The 25,454-nt window shown below is 41.1% G+C and overlaps 1 protein-coding gene across 1 annotated transcript in view; it reads right to left on the reverse strand.

Moving 5' to 3' along the window:
• klf7b (Kruppel like factor 7b) overlaps positions 1-25,085 on the reverse strand; it is a gene marked incomplete at its 5' end in the record, with an annotated part of 77,318 nt that extends 52,233 nt beyond the window's left edge. The window contains one exon of the mRNA XM_079276557.1: positions 24,984-25,085. Within this exon, the coding sequence (XP_079132683.1) occupies positions 24,984-25,085 (102 nt within the window). The remainder of the gene's footprint in view (positions 1-24,983) is intronic.
• Positions 25,086-25,454: the final 369 nt, after the last annotated feature.

A 25,454-nucleotide genomic window follows, 5' to 3' on the forward strand; every position in this document is an offset into this window, starting at 1 on the left:
AGTATGAACATAATATTTTCCAAGGACATTATCATTACTGCAGTACATACTGTGTGTACATCAAATAAACACATTTGAAAACATTAACAGAGAAAATATAGTATAATTTCTGTATGCACTGAACAACACTGCACTGAACCCAATGAACCCGCTGAAGTAGAACATTATGTTAATGCTGAGATATGAGACTGCAATTCTGCCAACTAGCCAGGAGAGGAGATAGCATGCATGCACACATACACACACACGCACACACACACACACACACACACACAGTGTCTTCACACTCGCACATTATATCTTCCATCCAAATCCACAGGGGGGTTTCTGGCTTTATTTAGGAGTATGAAAGACATACCGCGGCGTGCGCATGGCAGCTGGTCCAATCATGACAAGTATGCAAATTCAACATTTGATTACTTTTATAGTTGTGCTTTGTGGAGTGAGGTGAGTCTTACTTTAGTATCAGCTGCTGTTAGCAGGTAGCACCGCTTAGAATCCTTTGAACCCTTTTTCTACAGCGTGGGACAATATGACAACCCATCTTTAACTGTGTGTGTGTGTGTGTGTGTGTGTGTGTGAGATGAGGTAGAAGCCTGTTTAAGGTCAGTCAAGCTGTGTCGAACATGGCCTTTACCACCACCGCCCCCCCTTCTGCAGGGCGGTCCACATTGCGTGACCGAGTTCGCGGACATCTTTTTGAAGTGTCGTGTTGATGTCACAGAAAATAAGTGAAAGCATCAGTCTTTGCCACCTGAGACCTGCAGATGCTGTCAGAGGGCAATAACCAGTGTTATATAAATACCGAAGCCTAACAGCGTAACCCTAATTCTATGACCCTACCACCCTGCTGCTCCAAGAGATGCTGACTTTGTGGATGCCGGGTTCAGGTACGTAAGCTATTTATGCCACTGGTTTTCCACTTGTGCTCTTTCCAGAAGCAGAGCGAACTGCTATAAAAAAAGCTGAGTTTTGGATTTACAGTAAATTAATTTGGGACAGAAATAATTGACGAACATCAAATTATTTATTTTCTGTTCCCATGAAAGGCATCAGTGTAGCTACTGCAATATACCTACTGAAAATGTTCACATGAAGTCTAGTATTTAAATAATAGCTCAAACAACAGCCAGAACATAAAAAAGTAAACATAAGTTAGGTTTTTTATTGTCATATACATATACACATATACGAAATTTGACTTCTGCAGTTTTTCTGCATTTAAGTTTAAATCTTTTTTTTTTTTTTTTTAAGTTAGACTTGATAATAAAAATATCCCCATAGTCGAAATTATGAGATAGAAAGTCATAACGATGAGATACTTAAACATAGAAGCAGCTCTTTGGCTGGTTACTGTACATTTGACATGGAAATATATTGTGAGTACATTGAAGACTACTTTAAACGTGGCTTTAAAACACATGAAATACTTCATGTGGGATTGTGCAAACGCACCCTTGAAAGGATTCTAAGCATTGAACAAAGTTATTGTAATAACTTGTTTGATATGTGTCTTTGATATTTTCTTTAATAGTTTGATCTTTGATAGAGTAATGTGGGTTTCTTAACCCTAAATTAAAAGGATTTAAGTTATAATAACAGAAATGTGCTCAAATATATGTTTACATTTTTATAACTGCATGTACAATATTTTCACACTTGAATAAACAATAATCAAATGCAAAGACAGTTATTTATCAATATGTTAGGAGTAGTTACATTTACACAGTCTTACATTTACAACCGGCCCTTTGTGGTGATGCTGATGCTGATGTGGCCCGGCGTGAAAATGAGTTTGAGACCCCTGCATTAGGGGTTCAGTGTCTTGCTCTGGGACACTTCGGCATAGGACATGTAGCAGCCAAGGATCGAACCGCCAACCTTGCGGTTACCGGACGACCAAATAAGACCAGTTGCTACAAAAAGTCAGGTAAAAAAATATTGGGAGGGGATTAGATTTACATGTTCACGAATAAAAAGGGGGGCTGGTTTCCATGTGTGGTCCAAAATCTGGGAAGCCGACGGCTATGCGTCCAATGGTGATTTTGATTTTGATTGGTTTAAAATAAGCTTTCAAACTGGCTACTTGTGAATAAATCTGGTTGCACACGTTCTCTCTCAACTCAAACTCCAGTCTCGCATAACAAGTTGCTAATCAGACCATGAACAACGAGCGGCGCACGAAAAAGGACCTGGCTTTAACTACAATAATAACAGGTCTGTCTCAAAATCTGTTAGTGGCTCTAGACAAAGACAAGCTAAATTAAAAATATATATGAAAGGACAAACAACAAAGTTTGATTCTTTAGCTATTTTTAAAGCCTTACAGGTGGTGGAACTTCAAAAAATGAAGTTTGTTCTGATGGTGGCGCTACAGGAAAGATCACAGTTTGGAAAGGCTTTAAACTCTGGGGAACATGACATTGTCTGTAAATTTCAAGGAAATTCAGTTGTTAGCATTCAAAATTGTCATAGACCATAGAAGGATATTTTGACATGATGATGGCACGAGATGAAAGTTTAGGAGATCGAATAATCATGAGGGATAATCCTCTGAGGACCATAAATATTCACAACACCTTTCAGAGGTTAATAGTATTGCTGGCATTGGGCCAAATAAAAAATTTCCATCATCAATGTAGACATTGTGCTTTACTCAGCCAAGGCACCGGAGCACAATAACATCAATCATTTCTAACCTGTAGTTAGTGATTTACAAATCACTAAGTAAATAAGTCAATACAACACGTTATTAATCTTTCCTTTCCAGTTGCAGGTCCAACTTCCTGTTTCCCCCCCCCCCACACACACACACACACACACACTGGCAGAGAGCTCATTAGCTCACCCAGCAGTCGCTCGGCTAACTGTCGCTCATCGGCCATTTCTCATTCAGTTAAATGAGGTTATTGTTGGTGACGATCGTTTAGTTTAAATGGCTGCTACCCTGAACAAGCTTGATTTTTATCATCAGTCTGAACGCAAACAGGCACCACAAGCTGTTAAATGATGTTCTGCATGATGATGGTGTTTATATAGGATGTCAGTGTCATGGTGCTCTGTGTGTGTGTGGGTGTGTGTGTGTGAGGACAGACTGCATAGCACACATGCTGACTTTTACCCCCTAATGTATTCCTGGTATATTGCTGACAGCCTGCAGTCTGAAGAATACATTCATTTAATGATTGCTGTGTTTGTGAGTGTGTGTGTGTGTGTCAGCAGTTGGCTAGTGTGCCAACAACAGCCTCCCCGCTGCTCACTGGAGTTGGTGGATCCATGCGTGGAGGTCACGGCACCAAAAATTTGACAGACTTGCATGATCATATATTTTATCGAGAACAGATGGGCTCGATTATATTGAACAATCACGGCAGACAGACACATTAGAATAATAATAACACATCTGTTTACCTTCAACCACGGACTTGACCCAACTAAATTGAATGATGTCAAGTAGTGGGAGTGAGACTCTATACTTCTCTTTTGGAGTGTCCTCTCCATGTCTGGCAGCTTTGAACGTTGCAAAAAAAAGAGGAGATATCTATACAAACTAGAAAATGCATTTCCTGCTGAAAATGCGTTGGAATGCTGAAAGCTGAAATGAATCTCAAAAACATTGCTGAAAATAGATATGCAATTTAAAAAAAATTGCAAAAAGCTTAATTCAAAAAGTTGAAAGATTACAAATATGAAGTTATATCACCCCTCTCCTGAAAGAGCTGAACATTTTGATATTCGAACGGTTTCTGTAGCTTAAAAGAATTCCAGCGGTAGTGATATTTGTTGTAGTAGCAGTAGAAGTTGTAGTTGTAGTAGAAGTATTATTAGCAGTATAAGTATTAGTAGCATTTGAATAAGTACTAGTTGTAGCAGTAGTGATATTTGTAGTAGCAGTAGAAGTTGTAGTCGAAGTATTAGTAATTATATAACAGTAGTAGTAGTATAATAAGTAGTAGTAGTAGTAGTAATAGTAAAGTCAGTTTTTGAAGTAGCAGTAGTAGTAGTACTAGTAGCAGTTGTACTAATAGCTGTAGTAGTATTAGTACTGGTAGTAGCAGGAATAGCAGTATTAGCAGTTGTGGTATAAGTAATAATAGTAGTGGTGGTGGTAGGAATATCAGTAGTGGTAGTAATAATATTGATGGTAGCAGTAATAGCAGTAGCAGTAATAGTAGCAACAGCAAAAGTTGAAGTGGTAGTAGTAGTAGTAGTAATACTAGAAATATTAGCAGTAGTAGTCGTTGTCGCAGTATTAGTAAGAGCATTCATTTTTTCAACAAAAAAGCCAAATTTTGAGCGAAATGTTTGAATACAGTTAATCCATGAGGCTTTTATTTTGAAAGGGTGAGACTGGGTGGGGGAGGGAGGGGGAGAGGAGACATAATCATCATGTTTGACACACATAAACAGAGGTTATTAAATAACAGGCTTCATCACAAGCAGTTCAGTTAGAATTCACTCTCTGGGGCTTTTATTTTGAAATGGGGTGTGGGGGAGAAGGGGAGAGGAGACAGAATCATAATGTTAGATAAACACAAACCGGTTATTGAATGACAGGCTCATCACAAGCATTTCAGTTAGGATTCATTCTGTAGGGCTTTTATTTTAAAATGGTGTGTGTGGGGGAGGGGGGGGGAAAGACCTCTAAAGATCCCTAAGACCTGAATAACTGTATGAGAGAGAGACACACACAGAGAGATAGAGGGAGAGGAGTGTATGTGCGCGTGTGTCTGTGAGTCTGTGTGTTTATCAACATCACTAATTGCCTCAATCGCGAACACCTGTGTGCCTGAAGCCATTTCATGGAGATAAAACAGGGAAACGCCTCTCAAACAAATCATCAAAACTCCCATAACCATACCTCCTATTGCTCCGATATTAATAATTGAGAGGAAGGATGACTTGAGAAACAGATCTTGTAAAAATTGTGTCTGTAGTGTAAAAAAATGTGGCTTCACTGGCGATCTAGGAATGGAGTTGTGAGGATTTGTGTCTAACTCTGCTGTATTTCCCTCAGTAGTGTCCTCCTAGGAGTCCCGCCCACTGCCGCGCCTCTCTCCGTAGGCACAGCTGTGCCTCATCTCCGGTGATCGCTTCCAGCTGACATAAATACTCCTGTCACTCTCATCCCAGTTGTCAGTCCGTCCGTTTACCTACCTGGTATTCGACCCGTGAGTAGTCCTGCTGTTCACTCTCTGAAGACCCGTTACTAACGTTGTCTCTCATTTCTTCAACCTGCCTGCCGTACAGTGTCGAGCCTCGGGTTTTCACCTGTACGTAGAAACCTTCCAGTTCGTTCCTCGGAGATCAACTGTTTAGTCTTGGCGTTCCTGTGTCGAGCCTCGGGTGTCACACAGACGATCCAGCCTGCCTGCCAGCTGCGGACGCGGACCGGGCTCTTCCCGGCTAAGGATTCGAGCGGAGCACGAGGACGCGCCGCCGTAGTGACGTTTGCCTGTCGGCTTCGTCTGCCGCTCCACAGGTTAGTCCCTCTCCGGCTTGGAACCGGGCGGAGGCGTGGAGACGCCTCCTATTGACGTTGTCCATTTCCTGTTTTTTCCCTTGACTGAGAGAAATAAATGAACCTTGGTTTTTAAATAGAACTTTGCTGTCTGAGTCTGCATTTGGGTCCGTGAAACACCCCACATCATAACAGGAGTACCGTGTTCTGTGGAAGATGATGTTTTTGAAGCAAACTTTAACATTTGTGTCTATGGAGCAGAAAGTTGGTTTTCCTCTCAATTAACGGCTTCTGTGTCAAATGTGGAAATCTGTGGGATTCCACAGTAATTTTTCTACGACCAGGACAAAATTAGCTACTTCTACATCCAGAAATTATGCGTGAAGATTGTGGACACAGTGGCAAACTACAAATGTTTTTTGCTTAACAGCATTCCAACAATAAAGAAACAGGATAACAATAGTTGGAATGCTGTTAAGCATTCCAACAATTAAAACACAACTACAGATAACAGATTAAATCGTATCTAAGTGTGAGTATGACTAGGACTGCACTACAACCAAGTGGTTTATTACCTAAACCTAACTTCCTGAGAAGTCATTTTGGACACTATTGTCAGTCTGAACATGAGCTGTGAAAGGTCTTCTGGGTGAAGCTGGAGATGAAGTACTAAAATGGACATTGACCGCGGACACACTGTTCAGTGCAGGTGTCTGTGTACACAGATGTGTTCACACTGATTTGACACTTTCACTGTACTTCCCTTAATCATAAACTTTGGGTTGCAAGCGCTCCATCTTTGCAGACCCTCGAAGCCACCTGAATATGTGAAATATAATTTGAGCGAATAAGTAAACGAGTAAACCGGTTAAGCTAAAAATGGTTGAAGTGGAGCAATAAGCTAGAATAATTCTAAAAATAAAGCAGAATGTCAGATGTAAAAAGACATTGATGCAGTTCACTCTGTACTGTCAGTTACCAAAGCATGAAAGCAAAAGTGCTATAAAAAGACATCGATGTTCAGTCTTTGTAGACCGTCCTGACTGTGTGATCATAAAAGAAGAAAAAAAGATACGTCAAACTCTGAATAACCCAGAAACACAGACAGAGGTAAATAAATTAAATACAGATGGTTGGTAAAAAGAGATAAAGACGTCTCCTGTTCAATTCAGTCCTTTAGAAGTATTCCAGACAACGTGTGTGTGTATCTGCGTGTGTTTGTGTCTAATCTAATCAGGATATGGAGATTACCATTAAATCGTCCGGCACGGATTACACTCCCTTTCACCGAGCCGATTCAAAGGCCGCACTTATAAACGGGGGGTTAACAGCTTGTTATAAGACGCCGGATTGTGTGTGTCCGTGTGTGTGTCTGTGTCCCATGTGCCAAGCTAATCTTCATCGCTCGGAGCAACGAGAGGGCCAAAGAAAAGCAGCCGGCACGGCGAACAACGCCAGATGTGACGGGAGGAGACGGGGAAGAACAAAGGACAACACACACTCTCAGAAAATGATAGAGTTGGATGCACTCACCCAGCAATCACAGCGCAGAAGTAGAGGATCGTTACCTTTTCCCTGTGCAAGGTCACACCACCATGTTACACTGTGTGTGTCAGTGCTCAGGGTGTTATGTGTACGGTCTCTGTCTGTGCACATAACACCACGACTTCAGGCTCACACTGTGGAATGCATCTCTGATGTTGTGGAGAAACTGACTCTCCGCAGCATGCGACCCTGATAAATGACTGTTACGCTACAGATCACTATGATGTTCAGGTGAAAACGCTCTTCAGGCCTTTGGTGTAAATAAAGTTGACTTTCAGTCAGATACCAACTAATAAAACAAATATGAATGCAGGCAAATGTCCTGGATAGGGATGCACCCATACGATGCCAGTGTTTAATAATAATAAGTGTTCAATAAGCTGAATGACCCACTGTGCAGAAGAGACAGGGATCATTCTCTTACGTGTCATCAGGCTTGACTAAAACATTGCTTTGCTAACCTTGTAAAGGTTAAAGGTTAATCCTTGTCTCCTCTGCAGACTCATGTCCACAGCCGTTGATTCTTGCATACAGCTGTGCTCTCATCTTTGTGAGAGAAGCACTCCGACCCTGCTTGTTTGTTTGTCACGGTAACAAGCCTGACGTTCACTATTTGGCATTCATTTTAATGCTAATTTAGCACATTTACTATAGTGGAACCTCCAAACTGTCACCTATCGAGAAGCTTGATCCTCACTTGATCCGAAACAGATCCTCTATGCTGTGGTGGGAGGGTTCAGAACCTCCAGCCAAGACAACCAATGGAAACCTATTTATCTTCCACCTTTGATTACTTTCTGAAGCTTTTCCCGCACTGAGCTAACAAAGAGAGATTGCAGAGGACCTGCCGATTAGGATCAGAGGCGGAGAGTCAACAACATTGCTGTCTGGGCCGATGATGCTGTTTGGAGAACTGTTTACAGAACCAAAGAGAAGCAGAGAGAGAGACAGAGGATCTTTAAATCAACACTCGAGCCAAGTAGAGACGTCTCGGTTTACAGCCCCGCTGGAAATCAGAGTGGATGAATTTTAAACGCGAGGCTACATCTCACCAAGTGTCAGAGAAAAAAATTCTGAAACAAAACCTAGAAGGCAAAACCCTCACTTGTTCCTTATTTCAGTTTGTGCAAATTTTACCACTTTATACAAAGCTGTCTCTTATGTTCACTCCAGTAAACCACATCTGTGCGCACATCTGTGTCCTGACTCAGTACAGGGCTTCATTAGACAACATCACCTGGCAGACACATGCTGCTTCTATAGATGCTCAGCAACAGAGGAAAACATGATTTCAACTCGCCTTTCACACCGTTGCATGTTGATTAAAAGATGATAAAGATAAAAATGTAACATGCTAAGATAGTGACTCTTTCTGTTGAGCTGCTCTTGATGAAAAGAGTCATAATGGCAGCTCTGCCATCAGAAACAATACTGATGAGGTTGTTCAGAAAAGCTTTTTTTGATACAAACGTGTTTGGTATTGGACAGTAAAAACATCGGCGACATTCTAAGAACTCCACAAGTGTATTTTGTGTAAAAGTTGCTCAGACAACATGTAGACCGGACATGAAATTTTAAAATGAATGAATTTATTTAAAAAAAGAAAATGTCAAGTGGCCTACTTACGTGCTCACATAAACCACTTAGTTTGTCGTTTCCTGCTAATACTTGTCACTAAACAATATGCCAGTTAAGTAATTTTACCCTGTTAGCCTTGATGTCCTTTACTGTCCTTCATCTCTGTACTGGATGCACAGAGATCAGCATGCGATCTCTTTTCTCAACTCACTGCGGGTAAAAAAAGAAAAGAAAAAAAACTTTTCCCAAAATGATGGACTGTCCATTTAAGATACTCTGATCTGATGGTGAAGATGGTTGTCCTTGTATATAGATGCTGAAGTTACTGTCCAAAATCTCTGTCGTATAGATCAGAAAATTAAAGTCTTTTCAGTTTTTTTTCCTTTTAAGGTGAGAAACACAGACACACAGTCAGGTTTATCATCACTTTTAGAGGACATTACATTGACATGGAGACTTGCCCTGACCTTTACCATAACCCTACCAGGTTAAACCTAACCAAGCCCTGACCTTAAACCAAGTATTCATTTAAAATGGAATGATTTGTGTTATCGAGATTTGACATGTCCCCAAAAGAAAGAAGAGTGCCCACAATGTGACTGTGTAAACAGATTTATGTCCCCACAACATGAATAATACACTGACACACACACACACACACACACACGCATAACACTGATCATAAATAAATGCAAAACGCGTGAAGTCATCACCTATACACACAGTCCCAACTGCCTTTGTTTCACATACACACAGAGAGTCACGCATGCTCCCACTACACAATGACCTCATCCCTCACATTGTCCCTCCTCCACCCCATCACACACACACACGCACGCACGCACTCACACACATACAGACAGAGAGGGTCAACCCATTAAGACACAGCAGCAGCTGATCCCTCCATTTATGTTGCACTCTTTTAAATTCATTCATTTCACTGTCTGGGATAGACTACATGTCAATTTTTAAAAAGTGAGCCAAATCATATCAGCATTATTAATTGAGTCATTCTATTCCGCACGGTAACATTTAATCACCAATACGATGTAAAGCTTTTCCAGGAATTCTGCGTGTGTATGCATTTCATTGTGTTGTTTCGGATCAACATGAGCTAAAAACTGTGTTTCCAAAAACACACTCATAGTAGGAAACACTCAAAAGAAGACTAAACTAACCACTGAGTTCCTAACCACCTTAATCACACTGAATAATTTAAGATATATTGACTATTCAGACATCCTGGTCAGAACCATTTTATCAGAACCTGACCACTTAAATTAAGCTAATTAGTTTGATGCCAACACTACCAAGACATCTATTGGTACGGTATCAGCTTTTGTTTTCTGCTCAGACCACTGCCTTCAGAAGGAAACTGAATTAAGGAAGCCGAAAAAGTGTTTCATGGTAAACGAATCTGCTGACTGTTTTAGCTCCCTTTGGCCCTTTGTCAGCGATAGTGATTGTTATAGCAGGAGTGATTTTGCCCGTTTGATTTTGTATTGTTGTGTGTGACCACCTCGGGACTTAATAATGGTACTTAACCTGTTGAATAAAGACTTGAGGAGACAGAGCTATAAGCTTTATGCTGCTGAATAATAAGGAAAAAACGACAAGAAGTCCACAACGGCTTCACTTGCTCTTTATTCTGATGCTAAACTTCAAAATGATATTGCCTAATCATTAATCAACCGGTATGTTATGTTGTTAGATTAAAAAAACTTCAACTTGTATGTGAAATAAATAACATTCAGTACACTCTGAGGCTCCATGCCTAAAATGGAGTCAGTGTGGAGCCCTCAAAAGGATAGATGTACAAGATTGAGTGTATGTGCATGACTCCAGGGAGGCCTCTGCTGTCACACCTTTTTTTTTTTTACACCAGGGTCTCGCTCTTCTTTATCTCCAGAGGTCTTTGTATTTTGAGGAAGCCACTGATCTCATTGGCCTTGCTGGAAAGCAAAGCGACTCATGTATGACTCACACATAAGTCATACATGCCTCTGTGTGTGTGTGTATGTGTGTGTGTGCCTTGCCAGACCAACATTTTCTGCAATAGAAAGTTGTCTTGGGGGTAAAAGAGAAACACCCTCTCTTTCTCCACTTTGCTGTGTCCTGCAGTTCACCCTTAAATAATTCATATATCTCCACCCATCCCCTGACACACACACACACACACACACACACACACACACACACACACACACACACACACATCATGTCCACAATTGGCATCAAAGTGAAGTTTGCTTTTCATCCAGCCGGAAACTGGAGACCATGTCCACATCCAATGTGGATGAATCTGAATATGCATCTTTCTGTCTTTGCTCTGGGCTAGTTGAGTATTGCTTTAAACACAAAGATCATATTTTCACAGATGTCCAACCCTAACACCTCTAAGTCTCCCTGCAGCTGCTGCAATCCATGCAACCTGCATGCTAGCTCTTCCGGCCGCGCAATCAAGGTGCCGTCTTTGATGTGCAATCAATGATTTCATTTCCAGCTTTACGCTTCTCCACCTACCACGCATTAAAAAAGCAAGTGAGTTGCTCCAGGGCCTCGATGCAGCAGCCCAGAATCCAGCCTTGGTCAACAGGTAGCATTTATGACCTCCCCAATCTCATCACTACCTTTTATTTGTGCAATCATCTGGCAATAAAAATGTCAGAAAGATACAGTACGTTAATAACGGCACATGTAGCATTTGATCAGAGAGAGCGAGAGAGAGAGAGAGAGAGTTCTTACGCTTCTGGAACCAAGGGGAGTTTTGTCCAGGTTTAAAGCAAAAATGTTAACATCAATAAATTTAGACTGTGGACACTGACGTTGGGACTTGAAATCATTTTCAGAGACTGTTGTGGAAAAGGTTAGTGTGGTGTCTTGTATACCAAAAAACGATCACTATCGGCCGTTCATTGCGGATCTGCAATCGGTATCGAGCGATTACACACCGTCTTTCTCTACTTTGTCTCTTTGTTCATGTCTGTGTACAAGTACGTATGGACCAGGAGCACATTTATATACACACACACACACACACGTCCATTCCCTCAGGTATTGCTGACAACATTGTGGATTAAAATAGCTGACGGCCCACATATCCCAGTGTTGCAGACATGGCATTGCTGGGCCAGACCACCACACACATTTGTCCACATACAGCAGCGCACAGCTGGCCTTATTTAGAAATACTTCCACAACATGCAATTATCACAAATGTTTGAAAAATGGTGACTTGATGAGCCACAGCTCGAATATTAAATAGGAATCAATATTGGCTGGTGTTTGGATATTGGGGAATAGGAAATGAAGGATCGAAGAAGATATTTCAGAGCGACTAAAAGCGAGTAATTGGATAGGGGGTAGCTTGTTTCTTTTCAGTGACACATCATGAAGTAAAAACTGAATGATCCAATCAGGGATGTTTGAGTTCCAAACGTACTGTAAGGCTCATCCAAAACACTGAGTCAGATCATGAAAAGCTGCAGCAGGAAACACATTGAGAGGAAATGACATGATGCAGACTCAGTTAGTGACTCAGACATTTAACATTTCTGGCCCTGCAGCAGTTTTAAATTTTTCGTTTGATATCCAGGGATCCGATCAGGTGGATCCCGCCAATGAGAGCTGGGAGGAAAAATGAAAGCAAAACGTGACACCGGCGGGAGACAATGAAGCGGAGCGTTGTAAACCTGCAGCTATAAAATACAAAAGAACGCTGAGGTCACAAACACAATGTTTGCTTTTAAGCTAAGTATGTGAGGAGTTTGAAGGGAAGACAGGTGTGGGGATAGCAAGCTTGTGTTCAACATTTCAAACATGCTATTGCAATGACATCAAAGACAGCTGGTGAAAGGGGATGAGGATGAATGTGGCCGCCCTGTTGTAAATACTTCAGTGTTCTTTTGGTCATGGGTTTCATTTCCTTAGTTCTAATTAAAGGGGCCCTTTCAGCTCTAACAAATGTATTGAATGTATTTATTTCCATATTAAACTTGTGCAAAAACATTTTCTTTTTTTAAATCCAGTATTGTTAACATCCATGTTTATTTGTAAGCGGTCTTCTCTGCCTTTGCTGCACATCTTTGTTATGCTACAATTACCTATAGATCAGTAGATATAGAAATATAAATGAGACTGAATATATAAGACGTGGACGTAGTCACAGAGACGTCACCCATTGGTTTGTGGCAATCTTGTTTTTTTTGCAACCAGAAGTGACACGAGTGGAGCCTCAGTGGAGGGTGGAGCCTCAGTTTTTAGGCAACAAAAATGTACTTTCATGAACTGAAAACACACTGTGAAAGGGTTAATGTTATATTTATTGAAGAAGATTTTAAACTAGCCATTGAGACCATAAACTCATTACAATGTTTACTGAGGTAATAAATCATGTGAGAAGTAGTCATTTTCTTATTGACTTCGATGAAACCTGACTTCTTTTTGCAACCAGAGGAGTCGCCCCCTGCTGGTCATTAGAAAGAATGCAAGTTCAAGGCACTTCAGCATTTGCTTCATTTTATAGTTGTATCCTGGTGTGACACCATTGGTAGTGATGTGTATGCGTCCTTGTGTATCAAAACAGGGACCCACTCATAGAAAGTCAGCTCCGTAGCGTGATACTAGGTCCAAAACACCTATGGTATACACTGATGTTATAAACAAGTGTGCTTCCAACTTTCTTGTAACAGTTTGGAGAACAATTTCCTGTCAACATATCTAGCTTTGCGTAAGTCGTTGTATTTCTACCTCCATCTCAAGAACTGCGTCGGCAGACTCAAAGAAAAACAGGACAAATTCCCAAGGTCATCCTCCTCCACTGCATATGACCTATTTACTGTGTCCCCACTCTGCGCACACACACACACACACACACACACCATGCATGCATAAAGAAACACTTTGACTGACTCTGAGAAGGCCTTAGCTACAGTTCAACATCATTGCATGATGACATTTAGAAGTCTCTACTCTGATTGGTGTCAACAGTTTCTACTTTCTATACAGTTTATAATAATTCCATTTATGAAAAATAAAGTAGATGATAAAGCAGGGTGTGCTTTAGGGTGGGGCTACCTTTTGATTGACAGGCCGCTGCCGTGGTGTTGTCTGGTCCGGGAGTTGTCCGTGTTTTCGTCTTAGAACTTTAACCCTTTAACAGTGTGTTTTCATTTCATAAAAAAAGTTTGGTGCCCTAAAAATGTCTTAGTCAGCGTTCTATTGTACACCCTCTCGTGTCACTACTGGTTGTATAAAAAGGAAGATGGCGACGGCCAAAATGCAAAGCTAAAGGCTTCAAAACGGCAGTCCACAAATCAATCGGTGACGTCACGGTGACTCCTCCCACTTTTTATATACAGTCTATTACTTTTCGTATTCACATTTGTCCATTTGGGATTCATACAGAGTCGTATTAGCCATATCTCTCAACCATCCATTTTATTTTTTTTTACTTTTGATCAAGTAGAAAATAATTCTGGAGAACAACAAGCATGCCCAGTTTTTGATGTCATGAGCTCCATTTCAAAAGGCAGGTCCAAGTTGCTCGGCTCTGTTCACTCCTGAGCAGACGTTGGGACATTTAGGGATTCAAGGGAAAGCAGGAGCATTGTGTCATTGCTCGCTACACAACATGTTTTCACCTTTTAGTCAGGTCTCAGGAGGTGACACTGGTCGTTATTCAGATTGCCTGGGGACAGGGCGGTGCACTTATTAGGATGAAAATATGTCTGACTTATTTTAGGCTACCTGAAGAGCAAAAAAGAAAGTTCTCATTTAATGTGACGCACTAGTCTGCTAGATCAATGTGAAAGCAGCGACAAATGTTTGTGTGTGTGTGTGTGTGTGTGTGTATCCTGGATGCTGTACTGTGCCAACTGTAGGCCTTGCCAAGCTGGCACAAACACACACGCACACACACTCACTTCCTCTGCCACTGTCAACATCCTCTGCACACTATGAATGATGTCATTACCAAAACACACACACACTGTACATGTGAGTGGCCTGGTGGCTGTTGGTGCAGCACAGGAGCTCAGAACTAAAGAGACAGGAAGAGAGTATACCTGACCAGATCATTTGCAAAAAAAAAAAAAAGTCTGCAAATTAAAATACGAATCAATGTGTTCATTAACTGGAGCTTTGGGAAGACTCTCAGAAGATCATGATTATGAAAAGAGCTGCGGTAATTCAAAACATCTCAGTGCTGCTGGTTTTTGTTATTTTCATGACTTATTTTCTCTCCTCCGGCCAAACGCCTTGTCAGCCTCTCGCTTTTATTATTTTGTTTTTGGGAATTCTGACAACATTTTAGTCTGGCAGTAATAAGAGAGAAGAAAAAGAAGAAGAAGAGAAAAAGAAGAAGAAAGCAGATCCCATGTTATTTATTTGGAGTAATGTGTTTCCATCAGCCTTTATTGCATCTTCTCTTTGCTGAAACATCAACTTTTCCACTGCAGACCTTTGCTACATTGAGACTTTAAAAAAAAAATTCCTATCCTTTCCATTCAGTGTTTTGTGATGTGAAAAATGCGCATAAACAAAAGGTTTGCAGAAGGGAGGGAGAAGAAAAGACGGACAGACAGAGAGCGAGAGCTGGGTGAGTAGAGAATGGGGAGGGTTGGTTGGATGGATGGACGCCAGGTCACCAGGCTTTATCAATGAGCCAATCTGTCTGCAAACACTGGCTCAGCAGGATGTAGACACACAAACACAACACAACGCACCTATATGTGTGTGTGTGTGTGTGTCAACACAGCTCAGCCTGTGATCGCAAGGAGGATTGCTCTAAATAAAAAAGAATGAAATCAAACACTGCTCTGTTGTGAAATAACTTCCCAAATACAAGTGTGTTTGACCAGTAAATCTCCAGTAAGTCTCATAACAGAAAACAGAGGAGTTATAAATAAAGTAAAAACTATGCTGAAGTAACATTCAATCAACAATACTTTACTTTCCTGTAATCCTGTAAAAACAAATATTAGTTCAGTCACCATTAATAAAACTGGCAATCTAAGAGATAAACCAACATTTCAAAGACGCGATCAAGAATGTAATCGAGTAATCCACGACAATGTGTACTATAATCTGATTGCCCATTTTTTAAATGTAATCCGGGCTATTTATTTTTTGTAATCTGATTATGTAATCCTGATTACATTTAATCAGTTACTACACAACCCTGTATCTGTCCAGCTGACTAAACAGCCCTGCAGTTGTTGAGCTGTGACAGCAGTCGTCGCCCGCTTACATTCTTTGCTAAACTACAGGCTAAGCATCCACTTCTCCAGGCTAAGCATCCACTTCTCCCCAAAAAAAGATTAAAACTGATATCAGTTATCTCATCTGACAGCAGGTAAAAACAGCAAACAAGCACATTTCCGACAATGTTACTTCTGTCTTTAACACAGACAAACTACACAATGGCTGATATCCGCAGTGTGCTAGCAGCATGGAGATATGAATGGGTAAATCTCCTTGTAAACTCGAGTAATCGGGCTCCATGGTGGAGCGCACTGGAGAGTTACCCTCCATAAAAAATAAATAAAATAAAACACTCATCTTGAAAGATCAGGGCTATGTCTTTCACAGTATAAGCTCTCTCCAACACAAGTGCAGTTCATTTGTTCTGCTTTCCTGCCGCGGCAGTCTGACTGCTCAGTTTCTTATCTAATCTCTGCCACAGTCGACTGACTGCCTTATTCACTTACTGAATTATGGGTACCACGGGCAAATGTGTGAGTCTGTGTGTGTGTGTGTTTTACTCAAGTGATTTCAAATTACGAGGACAAGACTATAACTGTGTGTGCGTGTTTGGAAGAACGATAAAAAAGAAAATGAATGAATGCAGTGATTAGAGCGGCTCATATTGAGGAGAATATTGGCACCAGCTTCCACACTATAGGAAGTGAATGTGCATGTTTGTGACTAAAGGGCTCTGTTTTTACAGATCTGACTTCTTTTTCAGCTTCAAGTGTTTATTTTGTTGTGGTGGTCACTGGGCTAGTATCTTAGAGTTATGACCATTAAAATGCTGAAAATAATGCCTCATAATGTGTTTAGAAATCATATTTTATGACTCCCATCCATCCATTTCCTGTGAAGCTTGCCCTGTTCAGAGTCACAGTGGGCCCTAGTCAGTCTCAGCATGCAGTGGGCAAGAGGCAGGTCACACTTGACAGGTTGCCAGTCAATCGCAGGGTTTCTGCCAATCGACCTGAGCCTGGCGGGTTCAGTTCAAAAATGAAACCACGAGCAACGAGAGGTAAAAAAAACAAAAACATGTCAGCCTCCTGCTTGCAATTCCACGTTGTTGTTTTTGGGTCATTTCTGACAGCTTCAATACGTCCCATTTGCCCCAAAAAAAGATGACAAAAGTGTCAAACCTGTGAAACTACGACTGCAGGAACCATCATTTCTGACCCTTACATCTAAATGATATTAATGTAATGCATCAAGTTTCACTTGTGAACAAACCTCTGATTTAGGTTTAATTCCCATTAATCTGGCGTGACTGTGTGGAGTAACCATGTTGGAAGACGATGCAGCGATGAATCATTAGAACTGGACGAGTGTCAGCTTTGGTCTATTGGTGTGACACTAGATGAAGAGCCAGAGGATCACCAAAGTCATTAATCCTTAAAGGAACATGGAGTCAGAGGATCAAATTTAATAGCAACTCACGTCATGGTTGTTAAGATATGTCCCTATTGACCAAAGTGTTGGACATTGCAGGCTTCAACATTGTCAACTGTGCGTCAGTCAACAAGTCCAAACGTTTTTACATGATACGAGAAAAGCAACACAGCCAATGCATTTAAAAGCTGGAACCAGCATATCTCCATTTTTACAAGATGAGTTGCACAATCATTATTTGAACAAAGTTGTTCTTTTAATAGATTTGCATATTTTTCCAGCACTAGAAATATGTCGAGGTATTGCCACATGATGACGGAAGCAGTACAAGTTGACATTCAGGAAATATCATGAATTGAGTTTTAAGTTTCATTAAAAAAGAGTTTATATTTTGTAGATTGCAGAATCAGCGGCTACATCCCCTTCTTCTCTTCACCTCTCTCTCTCTTTGTCTTCCTCTCTGTCACTCTCTCACTTCCCTGTCGTCTCTTTCCTCCTTTTGTCTTAATTCCTTTGTTTTTTCTCTCTCGACTTCCTCTTTTTATTCCGTCTGCTATGACTGTGAGGAAGCAGCTGTGCGCCACAGAGAATTACATAACTCGGTGTGTGTGTGTCTGTGGCAACGCAGGAAGGATGACCAGAGAGACAAGAAGAAGATGGAGTGAAGAGAGAACTTCCTGACTAACTCTCACCTGTATGTATGCACCTAACCTCATGCTTTGTGTCTGCTGGTGTTTTCCTTCTTCCTCATTCTTTCCCCCACTTATTCACTCCCCCCCTCCCCATCCTTTGCTCCGTCCCGACATACAGAGTTACTGGGCTGTGAAATGTGAAAAACTGCAGCATGCATGGCAATTCATTATCTTGTCAAACTTCCGAAGGCCAGCTTCAGACCACGGGGAGAGAGAGAGAAAGAGTGAGAAATGCAGAGAGAACCTTGGTTGATGCAGTGGTCCTTGCAGTGGGGTTAACAGGTTACCGAAGAGAAGAGAGGAAGAGGAAGCAATAGACGCTGTACATGAGAAGCTGCACAGCCGGCTGAGCGTCTTATGGCTGTTTTGATCGACACCTTGGTTCATCTATTTGTGTAAGTAGTACTGGGTCTCATTTTTATTGTTTGTGTACAAACAAACAAGTCATGGAGAACCCAATACCCCCGCTCTGGCGAGCAATTTCATTCCAAACAGGATCCTGAATTACTTTTTTCATAGATTTAGTGAATTGGCCGCAGCATTTTATTTTAAATAACAGCTTTTGAATATCACTTTGCAATTCATTTTGGTAATCTGTATCCCGAAATTGTCAGTATGTGGAAAATGTTGGTGATAAAAGTAATTATAATGCAGCCCAGCCACCATGAAAACATGTTGGCATTGTACGTGTTTATGTCAAATACATGACTTTCACCCAGAGACTGCTGTGTGTCTGTGTGAAACCAAAAGGAGACGTTAACTTTACGCTATGTAACCTTATGAGGCTTGTTACAGGTTTGCTGAGGCACATTATGTATTTACGTAGTTACGTTGTTACATACATTTTTTGTGACATTGTTACATAACGTCGTAGGGTTACAACGCTACATTGTTACGTTAAAACATTACATTGTTATGTTACAGAACATCCTAAGGTTACAACGTTACGTTATGTGACATTGTTACGGTATGCAATATTGTTGCGTTACGACGTTATGTTACATAACATCGTATGGTTACAACATTACAATATTACATTATGGTGTTGCGTCACGTTGTTGAGTCACGTTATGTTATTGTTTTAATACAAAACATTATATTTTTTTCAAACCGTAACCAAGTAATTTTGTTGCCGAAACCTAAACAATCGTTTTACGAGACAAAATCATGATACGAGTCTGATATGAAACGTATTTCTGAAAAATATTTTTGGTTCACAAACGTCGAAATGCAACGTATCCCGATGTTTGCAAAATCGTACAATGATAAAAAAATTTCTGGCAACAGGGTTGTTTAGTAATAATAATAAATAATAAAACTCATAATCATTATCATAATCATAATAATACCCAATGAGAGTAAACAAGTCCTTTAAAAATGTTTAACTGTAACCTATATGTCAGTATTTCCTCCCAGGCTCCGTAACACATTCAACAAGCTCCATAAGTCAAATGCTCAGGCTGAGTTGTGTTATTGATGCCTCAGCTTTGACAGAGAATCATGTTAGAAATACTTAACAGAGATCTGAAATGATGGGGGGGTTGTCGGGGAAATACACAACCTGAGAGTGAGCCCTGCCTGAGGGTAACGCTTTGCTTGTATTTGACCGGGCGTTTTTTTTTTAAGCAATACTGAAGTGAATGATTTAATGTATAAAAACCAGCAATCGATCGGTGAAATTTGTGCGCGTTTCTTTTACAGAAATACTGGGAGGATTGGACAGAAGAGCACGCGATGGTTGAATCTGCCGTAGACACGACACTTACAGCATGCATTCTTGAGAAAAAGATGCAGGGCTGTATAGGTTGCAGGCTTGTCAGGCCTAATGGAGACGCCGTATATCTGTAACACCGAGCCGGTTGGTCTCGCATAGTGCTGTAACGGCGCCACGGCAAATAAATCAATCAGCCTGAAAGGAACTACAGACATGCAGAGCATATAAAGCGAGGGACAAGATGAGACAGCGGCTGCGGGAGAGTCAGCCGGTTTGAAGCAGCGTGCATGCAGTGTCCATTTACTGTTTAGCATGAGTCTGTAAATGCAGATCTTTAATCACAACAAACCCATAACACCTAAACCTCTGCTTCAGTTTCCATCTCTGTCGACCCTTTGTTGTCACTGTCGATTTTCCCCTCTAACTCATCAGACTTTGGCAGGGCTCTGCTTTGAAATAAATGGATTATATCTAATTGGGAAGTCCGTGTTTGCCATTTTATCCTTGGACACTCCACACACACACACACACACACACACACACAAATCCCTAAAGCCCATCACATCATTCCAAACCTGCAAATATGCAGCAATTATATGCAGAACATGGGCTCATACTGTCAGAGGCAACAAGGCTGATAGACAGGTGAGAAAAGTGTGAGAGAGAGAGAGAGAGAGAGAGACAGAGAGAGAGAGACAGTGTGTGTGTGTGTTTTCCACATGTTTAGCCATGATGCAAAGCAGCTGATAAAAGAAGCCAGTACAATGAAACAAAGACCAGGAGAGTGATGCAGGGACAGACAGGGAAGATAAATGACACACTCAAATCTGGTCGTTTGTTTGTATGTGTGTGTGTGTGTGTGTGTGTGTGTGTGTGTGTGTGTGTGTGTGTGTGTGTGTGTGTGTGTGTGTGTGTGTGTGTGTGTGTGTGTGTGTGTTTGGCCAAGTGTGTGTCTGTTTCTCCGTCCGTCTGACAGCAAACGGCCAATTACTGTCGAAAGTGGCGGGATGAGTCCTGCCAGACCATAGCTTTCCATTAGTGCATGCCAGCCGAGCGTGTGTGTGTGGAGTGAATGAGGGGATAGAGGGAGACAGAAGGAACAAGAATGGAAAATATGTGGGTCCGCCTGATCTCTGTGTGTGTTTGTCTTTCTCCTCTCTCTGAAATTGTCCCCACTAGTGGAGATAGAATTGACAAAACACATCTTTTCCCATCAGTTTTGGCTTTCCATCCACAATAACAGCATTTTTCACTGTGAAAAGCTGAGCTTGTAGCAAAAAAAACAAATCGCTCTCTCTGGAGTCCTGCTGTTATGTTGCGGGTCAAATTGACCCGTTTCACTTTTTCTGTATGAAACTTATTCTGCTTGCCTTAATTAGTGTAATCAACATTTAAAAAAATGCAGGTTTATATTACAGAGATGATGTTCGGGTCAATTTGACCCGGCAGTGAAAGTGGAGGCTATAAGGGGTCAGAAGGGTCAAGTTTAGACCATTTCTTTCTTTGAAAATGTAAGACAAAGTATTTCTTACTACCCCCACCATGTTTCACCCCATTTCTCACACACACACACACACACACACACACACACACACACACACACACACACACACACACACACACACACACACACACACACACACACTATCTTTCTCACTACCCCACCTGTGCGAGAAATACAGATACTATTTTGACTTTGACTGGAACCTTTTATTTTCCCGCGGGAAAACTCCGCCCACACTTAGCAGGAGAGGGGCGAAACATACAAAATGGTTGCTTGGGAGTGCTACCAACATTACACTCTGCAGATACATACAACACAGCAGCTTACTGTAGGACAACATGAGCAACAGAAACAAAAGGATGACAGCCCTGGAGGCTCTGGGGCACATCCTTGATCACGAAGATGAAGACCAGCTTGAGGTCAATTCAGATTATAATGGTACCGATTATGAACCATCAGATGAGGAAACTGATATACCTGTTCCTCCAAGCGAGACATTCATGTCAAGAAATTGTGAAATACAGTGGTCATCCTCACCTAATACATGTCAGCCAAGACTGTCTGCCGAAAATATTATAAAGACAGTCACTCGTGTGCTGTGTACACACAGATACACAGACAAACGCATACACACACACACCTCGTTCATTGTGCTCATCTCTTGTTAATTTTTGTAAATGTCTGTTTTTTTAACACTATAAATAATTCAATACAAATCCTTGTGACTCATTTGGCTCGATTTTGAGTGAGCGGGTCAGTATGACCATGAACAGCAGAGGTGTCTCATCTCTATTTATCTACATCACCCCTTGAAAACAAGAAATTTTCAAAATGTAAAAGCAAATTTGAAAAAAATACATGTTATGGTGGACTAATGCAATTTATATCTAGATTTTTCCAATGTACCTAAAAAATAGTTTGAACATGTATTTTTCATGAAAACGAATGAGTTATCCTAATTGAACTATGATCTATGGAGGGGTGAATAACTCCATTCCACTAAATACGGATTGAATTGTTAGTAATAGAGTTGGTGATGAGGTACAAACTATATTTATTCGGATTTTTTGGTTTCTGACAACTTTTGGATGATTAAACATGCACCGGGTCACATTGACCCGCGAACATCATTGCTGTACCTGAAAAACGAACATAACAGGAGGGTTAAAACCTCACGTAGTAGTTGCTACGTGTCAAATGGAGATGGACAAATACAATGGAAATGTGTCCGAAAAGCAGTAATATTACATATATCTGCGCGTTCAATATAGACAGAGGATGTTGTTAGCCTAGCTTAGCACAAAAACTGGAAACGAGCGGAAACTGCTAGCTTCCAACATCAGAAGGGGATAAAAATGGTCTTCCATCAGCTCGTCTTTACCTGTTGCATCTTGTTAGCTTGCAAGCAGCAGCCACCAGTTAAGAGCTATAAAACGAATAGCCACCTTTAGTCCTTTGCTTATTAAACCAGAGTCTTAGCAGAATTCATTCATTTTGGGGGCAAAGTAACTCGACATAAGGCAGACAGAAACTCTTGACAATAAGCTTTTGCCAAAAAAAGTTGCCTTCTTACAAGTCAGCATTCATTAGCACAATGTGTTTCTGTCCACATGATGAAAAACAATCTCTTCTCAACTAAATCCTGATAAGAACAAAAACATGGATATATATATATTTTTTTAAATCATTCAACAAGACAGCTTTCAATTGGCTCCAATTACCACAAGTTGTTGCCAAGGTAACAACTAATGGGGATCTGACTGAACAAACTCTGAGACTGCACTCATGTCTTTTCAGCCACAAAACAGGTGCCGACGTAGACTTTTGGTATTAGCCTCAAAACTCTGCTGTCACTTTGCTGTCCAATCTCAAACGATACCTCACAGTGAACTCTCTTTGTGGTTGAACAGTATTCATACTAAACTGAAACATGTACAACTGTTTTCTACAAATACAAGTGCGGATAAACTGAGTGGAATTACTTTTCCCCTCCGGCTCGACATTCCCCGTCTTCAAAAAAATGCTTTTCCAGCCATTCTGTGGAATAGGAGATATGACATCAAAACCTGTCAAACTCTATGAAAGCTCTCAATCATTTAATAATGTGATTACAGACGGAGGGGAAAATGACTAAAAAATAGGACAACGCAATGTGAATTTGTGTCAGTAAGACAGTCAGGGAGGAGAGATGCAGTCTGGCTTCATTCAGGACTATGAACACACATACACACACATGGTCCAGAACTCCTTCAAATACACACGACGAACCGAACCACCCCCGTCCTGGTGGATTTTGGGTGTATTGGTTCACAGGAAATTAAATAGCATATAAAAAGGTGGCAACACACCATCACACACACGGCTGAATATGGCTTCCAATTAACAGCTTCCATTTCTCAAGTTCAAAGGGAGGGGGGGGGGGGGGGGAATTGAGTGAAAATATTTGTATCACCTGATTCTCTGTTGTTAAATCCTCATCTCTTGAGTCTGAAACCATGAGGAAAAAAAGGTGCAATTTCAATGTTTCGAACCCCTGCAGACCACAAAAAGGACCACGTGGTATGTGGTACACATGATAAGTCAATGTCTCAGATAAAGGTTATGAGACAGACTCTCATGCTCAGTCTGTGTATGTTCTATAGTGGATGATGATGCATTATTCAGCGGGATTATCTGCAAACAAACGGCGGCAGATGTGGATATATTATTTAAGAACAAGTCACTTGCTATTAAGCATGCGTCCATCTTCCACGGCCTGTGTGTGTGTGTGAGTGTGCGAGAGAAATCCAAACACACCAGGCTGTCACACTGGTCTATCAGTGATCAGATCAGTGGCACTATAAAACACTGCATTCTCCATCATGAGCTCAGACTGCAAAACAAATATCACTCCACTTTCACCTTCAAGCAGCTCTCACTCAGAGTCTCAATTGTCAATCAAGTCTATCAATCAAGTCTATCCTCCTTATCTTTTAAACTCTACAACCCGCTCAAACTTTCGATTGTCACATTTAAAAAATAAAAAAGGTAAAATATTCACCAAATAAGTAACTTAACAGCTCAATTTGACTTTCATTAGACCAACAGGGAGTCCCTAAAATGATGCTCTCTTAAAGAAAGCTACAAGAGAATCACAGCATTTCATATTACCAATATGCATGGGATTAGTAAGTGGTTAAACAGCTGAAATGTATGCTTTACAGACCAATTTGAAATGGTAGGTACCAACATCCTCCTTTAGGGCAAAGCTAGAGGAAAATCGGTATTTGCAGCTACCTGCGTTTTAGAGTTTGTTTTTCCCCAAGCAACGTTAAAACGCCTTTTTTAGGGTTTAATCCACATCTGAATATCATCGGGGATTTCACGGGACAACAGCGTAACCTTCCTGCTTTTACATTATTGATTAAATGGTTTGGTAAACCTTTAAGTGTGGGCCAGGTAGTTCGTTTATAGTAGGGGGGCGTGTGCGTAAATGTTAAGATGGTTCGAACGTTTTTACGCATTCTTTTAAAACAAAATGCCGTTTTTTCCATTCGTGGCATTAGTGCGTAAAGCTCTGTCTGTATCATTTCCCTCCTCCTCCTCACCTCCTCGCTCTCTCTCTGTGTGTGTATGTGTGTGGTTTCTCCTGTCAGTGGACCTCCATGTGAGCGAAAAAAAAACAACTAACGCAACTACACGGGCTGCTGCTGCCGCTCCAGAGCGCTCTGGTGATGCAAAACACCACACACACACACACACACACACACACACATACACATACAAATACACATACACACACACAATTTTATCCCGGGCGGTTTCTAACCCTTCCAATTTCCCGGAAAAATAAGAAAAAAACGCATCATCTCTGACCTGCTGCCAGTTCTCCTCCAGGGAAGGCATCGCGGAGAAATAACCAGTGTCATGAACGAGTTGGAGTTCCTGGAAAATACTGTAATTCGCCAACACATCCATGCTTGATGCAAAAAAAAAACAAAGCAAAAAAAACAAACAGGAAAAAGTCTGTACAGAAGTCCGGAATCCAAACGATTAAAAACGCACTTCTTCTCTCCTCCTTCTCAGACTTGTCAGGTTGAAAAGAAAAAAAATGCTGGGAGACAACAAATCCAAGCTGGTGTAGATGAGCGCACCTGAGCACTTTTATTTATAAAAAAAAAAAAAAAGAAAAAAGCTCGTAGGCAAGAAAGTAGTTGATTATTTTATCTTTTTTCAATGCTATCCCCTCTCCTCTCTGCTCGCTCCGTCACGCCTCTCTCCTCGGTCCGCGCTCGGAGGGGGGTGGGGGGAGGGTGGCAGATCTATTTCCGCATTGCCAGATTGCCA

This window comes from Melanostigma gelatinosum (assembly GCF_949748355.1).
Source record: "Melanostigma gelatinosum genome assembly, chromosome: 10".
NCBI classification, from domain to species: Eukaryota; Metazoa; Chordata; class Actinopteri; order Perciformes; family Zoarcidae; genus Melanostigma; species Melanostigma gelatinosum.